At 46.6% G+C, this 8646-nt stretch overlaps 1 protein-coding gene across 2 annotated transcripts in view; it reads left to right on the top strand.

Annotated features, from left to right (window-relative positions):
* LOC146050533 (uncharacterized) overlaps nucleotides 1-8646 on the top strand; it is a 77202-nt gene continuing 68556 nt past the window's right edge. For both annotated transcript variants that reach the window (XM_083167584.1, XM_083167583.1), the window contains exon 1: nucleotides 1-8614. In XM_083167584.1, the coding sequence (XP_083023710.1) occupies nucleotides 1999-3216 (1218 nt within the window). In that variant the 5' untranslated portion in view covers nucleotides 1-1998 and the 3' untranslated portion in view covers nucleotides 3217-8614. The remainder of the gene's footprint in view (nucleotides 8615-8646) is intronic.

The following is an 8646-nucleotide window of genomic DNA, read 5'->3' as shown; positions in this document are numbered from 1 at the left end:
CAAGCTACAGGCGGCGTCCATGGCGTGGGGCAGAAGGGCGGCGCGGGAAGCGTTCAGCCGCGTCACGCTGTACCTGCTTTCATCCAGAGGGAGAGCAGGGGGTGTCATCAGTAGGTGCGGGGCGCATAAGAGTGACCTAGGCGGATGTCAGTGCAGGACGCCAGAAGCTGTGGGAGCAGCGGCGGTGAGCGCTATACCACCAACGAAGTATAGTTATTCCTACTATACCACCAACGGTAATGGCTTTTTATTCTATCTTTTAGAAGTGGTGTCTGTATCCAGCAACTAGCTTAGAAGCGGAGCTGGAACTTCTGCTGGTGGTATATAGGGGAAAAAATTCTTGGTGTTGCAGGTATGCTGGTCATTTGATAGGTATTTTTTAAAGGGTCTGTGAAATGGTCCTTATACAATTTTTTTGACTGTAGTACCGCACCTCTGATACCATGGAGGAGGAAAAACGTCAGTCTGGGAAAAAGTCAGGGTAAGCCAGATCTCATGTGTGTTTATTTTGGTGGATGCATAAGGATTGTTTTTAAGAAGGGGTGTTTCTTTTCTGTCTTAGATCGGAGACAAGTACAGAGAAAGATCCTAAAGTTAAACCCCAAAAAATGTAGTTTGTGTGATAAACAGCTGCCAGAGAAACACGTGGGCAGTGTCTGTGAGGCATGAAAGTTTTCACTGCAATTCCCTACATCACAAATGTCTAGCCTGGTGGAGGTGCTTAGAACAGCACTCTCTGATTCATTTGTCACAAAAGAAGACTTACAAAAAATGACTGCAAAAAGGAAACATGCAGTAGTGAGTGACGATTCAGATGACTCCAGGGATGGGTCTGAGAAAGGGCAGACATGTAGTCAGAGTTTTGACTGTGTTGATGATCAAGGGCAGGATAAGTCAGAGGCGGACTTTAATCCGGACATGGTGGATAATTTACTGAAACTTATCCATACAGCCCTGAATATAGAAGATCCCCAGGAAGATTTAAACCTGCAGGAACTTTTGTTCAGAGACAAAAAGAAAAAAGGGAAAACATTTCCCCTGTCTCAGTCTTTAAAATACGTGGTGGCTGAAGAGTGGAAGCGGCCTGAAAAAAGGGTCACAGTGCCGGTGAAAATCAGAAAAATGTACCCGTTTCAGAAAGAGCAGGTCCTGACCTGGGATGAAACACCAAAGGTAGATGCGGCAGTGGCACGCCTATCCAAAAAAACAACACTTCCATTGGAAGATGCCAATATTTTTAAAGATCCGATGGACAGAAAGATAGAACTGGGTCTCAGGAAGCAGCACCTCATGATGGGGGCATCTTTGAAGCCGGCAGCAGCCATGGCGGTCACCACTCGGGTAACAAGGGGCTGGTGTCCGCGGTTAGAAGCAGATATATTGGATGGAATTAGGAGACCTGATCTGTTGAAGACCATACAAGATATTCAACAGTTCATGTGTTAGGGGTCCATGGATTCGATGCGGTTGGCGGCCAGAGCAGCAGCGACTACAGCAGTGGTCAGGCGGGCCTTATGGCTAAAACCATGGGCAGCCGACGTGCAATCGAAGAACAAGCTGTTGTCTTTGCCATTCCAGGGCAATTATTTGTTCGGGAGGCAGTTGGATGAGCTGATTACGAAGATATCAGGGGGAAAATCCGTGTGGTTTACCCCAGGACAGGACCGTGAAAAAAAGAGCCGCAAATAGGTTCAATAAATTTCAGCCGCAGGATTACAGGGATGCAAGGGCCTTTAGGCCGGGAAGAGCATTCAGAAGAGGAACATGGAATAGCAGGGCGAATTTTCGAGCCCAAAGGACCCCCAATGACGGCAAGGCTGTAGTGGTGGGAGCCAGGCTATTGCAGTTCCACCAAGTCTGGCAACAAACCACCACAGACAGGTGGGTTTTTAGACATCACTCAGGCCGGGAACAAGACGGCCGGGAAGATGTTTCCTAGAATCCCCAGTTCCCGAAGTCAGGGAGGAACGAGAGGCGTTACTAACAAGTTTGGAGTTGATGTTGCAGCAAGAAGTGGTGAAGGTGGTACCAAGGGATCAAAAAGATCCCGGATGGTTTTCCCGGTTCTTCGTGGTTAGGAAGGTCACGGGAGGATTTCGGACCATCTTAGACCTGAGGAGATTAAACAAATTCGTAGTCGTAAGACCATTAAAAATGGAAGCAATCAGGTCAATTATACCAGACTTAAGGCAAGGCGATTACATGACGTCTATAGACTTGAAAGATGCCTACCTGCATGTACCCATTTATTGGAGTCACCAAAAGTTCCTGAGATTCTGTATTCTAGGGATATGCTACCAATTTGTAGCTCTTCCGTTTGGCCTAGCAACGTCCCCGAGGACTTTTTCAAAGGTTCATAATTGTGATTATAGCAAAATTAAGGAAAGAAGGAATAACCCTTTGGCCCTACTTAGACGACCTACTGGTGGTGGCAAAATCGCAGGATATGGCAAGCAGACATACCGACAGAGTCGTTCAACTGTCGAAGGAACACGGTTGGCTAATCAATGTGCAAAAAAGCCATCTGACACCAACCCAACAGATCAAATATTTAGGAGTGGTTATAGACACTCAAAGCATGACAGTGAAACTGACGTCAGTCAGGAAAGAAAGAATAGTTCAGCAAGTGCAAAGAATGTTAAAAAGGATTGTATGGAAACCTTAGGGTTGATGTCGGCAGCAATCGACACAGTACAGTGGGCCAGATGGCACACAAGGAGGCTGCAAAATTGCTTCCTGTCACAATTGGACGGGAGAAGCAAAAATCTTACACAGAGAATTGTGTTAACAAAGGCCGCAAAAGCAGATCTGCAATGGTGGGCGAACGAAGAACGGTTGCAAGAAGACAAATCGTTTGCGGTGTTAGAACAGATCACGGTGACCACCGATGCCAGCCAATCAGGATGGGGAGCAACCTGTGGGCAGAAGGTGGCCCAGGGCATATGGTCAGCGAACTGGCAAAAAGCTCATACAAATCTCAGAGAGATGAAGGCGGTGTCAGTAGCATGTCGTCGTTTTCAGGAAGATCTAGTCGGCAAGGAAGTTGTCCTAAGGTCCGACAACAGTTCGGTGGTATCCTACATCAATCGGCAAGGGGTTACAAGGAGTCGGAGACTCTTGGAAGAAGTGGCAGAGCTGTTTAACTGGGCAGAGGGCACGGTGCCAGCCATTATAGCAGTTTTTCTTGCAGGAAAGCAAAAACCAAATTGCAGATGAGCTGAGCAGAAGGAAGTGTTGGCCAGGCGAATGGGAGCTCAACAGCGAGGTGTTCAACAGTCTTGTAGACAGATGGCGGATACCACAGGTGGACCTGATGGTGACAGCGGTCAACCGAAAAGTGCCAAAGTTCTTCACAAGATTCAAGGATACTCAAGCCGCTCAGATCGACGCACTAACAGGAACTTGGGATATGTCAAGGGCTTATGTGTTTCCACCGATACCAGTCATCGCCAGGCTGTTGAGAAAAATCCAGAGGAAAAAGACAGAAGTTATAGCAGTACTACCTTTCTGGCCGAGGAGAGCGTGGTTCAACCAGGTCCTGCAGATGGCGGTAGATGATCCGTGGACGCTCCCTGCGATGCCCGATCTATTAGTACAGGGCAAGGTGCGGCAGCCGCAACCTCAGGATTGGAGGTTGACGACATGGAGGTTGAGGTCAACCTCTTGAGTGGAAAAGGTTTTTCAGAGAAGGTAATAAACACACTGCTAAAGGCGAGGAAATTGTCCACCTCAAGAACTTATTATAAAGTTTGGAAGAGGTATGTGCACTGGTGTCAAGAAAACTAAGCAACACTGGGTAAGATTCCATCTATACTAGGGTTCTTCCAGGAAGGCTTACAGTTGAAACTGGCGGTGAATACGTTAAAAGTTCAGGTATCAGCGTTAGGGGCCATGCTGGACAGAAATGTGGTGGATAATAAATATGTACGGCGTTTCTTTCAAGCAGCAAAGAGGATGAGGCCCAGGATACGAGCATCTTTGGCCCCTTGGGACTTGAACTTAGTATTGGGGGTGTTAACCAGTGAACCTTTTGAACCCTTACAAGAGATCAACTTAAGCTTGTTGACATGGAAGGTTGTGTTTCTCGTGGCCATAACATCTGCAAGGAGGGTATCCGAACTTCAAGCCTTGTGGGCAGAAGAACCATTTCTAAACGTCTATGAGGATAAAGTCGTTCTTTGAACTAACCCTAAGTTCTTGCCAAAAGTGGTATCGGAGTTCCACCTTAACCAGGAGATAGTCCTGCCATCGTTGTGCGCAAATCCCGCGAATGAGAAAGAGGAGCGTCTAAATAAATTAGACGTTGTAAGAGTGCTAAAAATTTATTTGGAGAGAGTCAAAGATTCCCGTAGGGCAAAGAATTTATTTGTACTTAAAAGTGGAAGAAACAAAGGACTTATGGCATCAAAGGCTACTATTGCAAGATGGATACAATTGTGCATTATCAAGGCCTATGAGTTAAAGGGGCAAGAAATCCCCAAAGGTCTCAAAGCGCACTCCACTAGAGCAATGGCCGCATCGTGGGCAGAGAAGGAATCTGCCTCGGCGGCGGAGCTTTGCAAAGCGGTAGGATGGGCATCCATTCACAAGTTTACCAAACATTATCGTATTGATGTCATGTCATCCGCAGACGCAAAATTTGGTAGAAGAGTGCTTAGTGCGGTAATATAAAAAAAAAATTAGAATAATAAGTTTTTGTTATTATTGGTCAAATTCCCGCCCAAAGTGAAGTAACTGCTGGGATAGGACCCATGAGGTCATGGCTGCTATGGGGAGGTAGAGGAAATATCAGATTCTTACCTGATAATGTGTTTTCCTCTACTCCACCATGGCAGCATATATTCCCGACCCTGTATATTATGTTTGTTGTCTACTAACTCTGTTTATGTTTAAGCTGGATAAAGCAAAAGACACTGGGACCAGGAGGAGGTGCCTACTTATAGGGGAGGTGTCTTTTTTCCCCTTTCCTGATCACTACCCACGAGGGAGGAACCCATGAGGTCATGGCTGCCATGGTGGAGTAGGGGAAAACACATTATCAGGTAAGAATCTGATATTTCTCAGCCGTCAGACTGTGAATGGGCCCTCCATCCGGAGGTATTCCGGATGTTGGTGCACCATTGGGGCAGAACCAAGTTGGACTTGATGGCATCACGCTGCAACCACCTGGTCACCCTGTACAGGTCCAGGTCTCATGACCCAGGGGCTTGCATAGTAGACGCCCTGTCTGCCCCTTGTCAGATGTGCGCCTTTCCACCTCCTCATGGTAATCCACAGGTTGACCGTGCATGGCGGTACATTGATCTTGGTGGCCCTGGCTCTCAGATCTACAGGCAATATCAGTAGCCCCTCCGATCAGTCTCCCACTGCATCCAGCCCTGCTCTCTCATAACCTGCAGTGTCTAGCTTTGATGGTGTGGCTGTTGAGATTTCTTTAAGGGCCAAAGACTAACTCAAGGGTCATTTCAACAATGCTCAAGTTTGGCAGGTGCTTACCATCGTTTCTGGCGGGCTTACTTTTCCTTGTGTCATCGGCTATGTCCTGTCCGTCACCTTTCCTAGTCTTCCATCCTGGCAGGGCGGTTCTTTGATCTGTTCTTCACACCTCTTCAAGGTGGTGTTAAAGTTTTAGGTTACCCAGGAGATTGCTGATGCCTCTCCTGCATGGTCTTCCCTAGATGTGGTCCGTGTGTTGCGCATCTATGTGCGCCGCACTAAGGCTCTTCGGAAGTCGGGGACTTTCTTTGTCCTCTACGGATTTCAGAAGAGGGTTGGCCTGCTGCTATTCAGACAATTGCCCATTTGCTTAGATCTGTCATCAAGCAGGCATACTTGGGCGCCTCCCTCTCCGTTCCTGTGGATCATTCCACGAGGTCTGTGGGTGCCTCTTTGGCTGTTAGGATCGGTGCAACAGCAGAGACACTTTGCAAGGTGGCACCTTGGTCCTCCGCCAATACTTTCTTACGCTTCTATTTGTTTGATACATTGGCCTCCCAGGACTCGGCATTTGACAAGAGTGTACTTGCTGCGGCACAGGCGCGTCCCCACCCTTAGGTGGCTGCTTTAGGAGGTCCCACTGTTAGCCCTGTGGCCCCTGACGTCTCATGAAGAATAAAACGGGATTTATGTCTTATTATGATCCCTCCCTGCCTGCTTCAGTTGTATTGAAGTTCATAGTACCTCTGTTGAGTGAACTCAGTTAATAATTCCACCAGTAAGTGAACTCACACGTTACAGTTATGGTTTTCTCTGTTGAGTGACCTCACATATGTTAGATTGAGTTCTGTGTGGTGTTTCTCTTCCTTCTCTCTTGTCTCCTGCCTGGCTTGTTAAAAACTGAGCTTGGTCTGGAGGCGGGGTAGAGGACGGGAGGAGCTTGTCTACCAGGGAGCAGCAAAGAAGTTTAAACTTTCTGGTGCTGGAATGGTTGCTGTCCCACTCACTACCCACTGTCATCCCTGTGGCCCCTGACATCCTTGAAGAAAGTTTAACAGTTAAATGACTGGTAATTATCACACCTGCTTCCACAATCATCCTGAAAACATGACCTGTTATTGAGAACCACGGCCCTAGGGACCCCCAAAAAGTAAGAGCCATAGAGGAACATTGTTGGAGCCCTTAGCTCATTAAACCTCGGCCGGGTGCTACACCAACGGTTTTTGCTGCAAACATGTAAAAGGGGGGACATGTAGCAGGGTTACGGTGGAGAGTGTGTAATACCAGCGTCACAAGGAGCTGCCCCACTTAGAGTGGAGGTGGTTCACATGGAGGTTGTATATGGCCCTCTCTTCTCTTCATACAATCCTGCGGTATAATAAATGTTTATATATTCTGATTGTAAGCTTGCGAGCAGGGCCCTCCTACCTCTATGTCAGTTTGTTTCTATCCAGTTTGTTTAATCACTGTTGTTTCCATTTGTAAAGCACTACGGAATATGCTGCGCTATATAAGAAACGAAGTAAAAATAAATTGCAGAGATTAGGTACTGTTCCTGGATCCACCAGCAGGTGGCACTGTTGCTGCATGCCATAACCAGTCTGTTAGCCAAGCTGAATTTAATGGTTAATCAATATAGCTGGCGCCAATGGGGGCTATTGGAATCAATAAGCTGTGTTTTACTGCAGTGCGTACATAATAGCTTCATTTTATGTGGTAAAGTGACAGGACATTAAAGTGTCGGTGTACAAGCTGCACCCTCTTACCACTTTGTGTATTTGTTTCTTCTATTATCCGACTGTGTTCCTAATTGTGAAATGATTCCGGGAACGTTAGTAGCCCACAAATGTTATGGGGCAAAAAATATTCGCAGGGATTGGTTCCTATCAGCACCCCCGGTCCCGGATATGAAGACTGACAACTTCCTGTGATTATCAGGATTGACGCGATCTGTGGGACACAGATTACAGATTTTTAAACAAGCGGCAAAAATTATTTCACTTGAAATCTGGAAAACTGAGGATTGAAGTTTTTAAACTTTGCAGTTTCCCATACGTCCATTACAGTCCAGGATTTTATGATATCCATGTTTTAGTCCGGGTGGTAAAATCATATTGATGGAGGTACTTACAAGTTGCTCAAACATGGATATCCTTGAAACCTGTACTGTAATAGTGACGTTTTTGCATTAGAGGATATTTCCTCTTCATTGAAATGTTTTATTCAACAACTTTATACATGAGGCCCTGGGTATCCTGCCCCTCTCCAAAGACCGAGATGGCACGCGTACCTGTCACATAATGTAATCCATTCAACATTTAATATTTACAAAACATGATACAAAATCGTTTAGTGATAATTTCCCTTAAAGCTGCTCCAATGGTAAAATACATGTAGGGGATCAATTCTATATACAAGTGTTGTGCAACTACACATCCCAGCATGCCCTGCCAGCTTCGGGCATACTAAAACGATGAAGGCCATGCTGGGATGTGTAGTTTCACAGCAGCTGGAGTACTGCCCTTGCACTATTCCAGATCTTCCAAACCTCGGTCTCCAAGTGCAGGTTTTAGTGATAGTCAGGCTTGGGCGCAGGTGACCTAATTACTACCGCTATTGCTTTCTTTTACCCTTTGGCTATCACTACAACCTGTACCGTTGTGTGCCCTGGGAACCGAGGAATGCCTGTATTAGGATGTAACAGCTGAAGACCCTTCCATCTGCTCTGTTCCTTAGTGTATGAACGCAGACACCTGTGCGGCAATTCCCCCTGTCAGCACAGGCGTCTGCAATCACAATGAGTGGGCAGTTCCTGGAGCAATAAGTATCTACAAGGGAAGGACTACATGTCCCAGCCTTCTGATGCTTGTAGGTTTGCAGCTCCTAGACAAATCCAGGTTCCTGAGACATGATCTTTTGCTTGTATTGACCCTGTGCATGTCAACCTTTTTGTGTCAACCTAATGACTTCCAACTTAGGCGTTGTCTGCGAACTATGCCACACCCACATCAATGTGCTTCTCGCCTGTCACAGTACATACACCACTGTCTGCCATTTCTTTTGAGAAAACCTTTTCTCTTTGCTCGTTACAGAACACTGGCACCAATCGTAGTTGCAATTTGCCTATGCTAGAGAGATGAAACCTTGGACCTGGATCCGTTCAGAATGGCAGGGAGAGGTGAGAAGCATGTTCATGATTCTGGTTATTGT

Source organism: Crinia signifera, chromosome 12 (assembly GCF_055691185.1).
Source record: "Crinia signifera chromosome 12, ASM5569118v1, whole genome shotgun sequence".
Classification (NCBI taxonomy): domain Eukaryota; kingdom Metazoa; phylum Chordata; class Amphibia; order Anura; family Myobatrachidae; genus Crinia; species Crinia signifera.
Note: the sequence above shows the minus strand (reverse complement) of the source record. Positions and strands in the feature narration are given on the sequence as shown.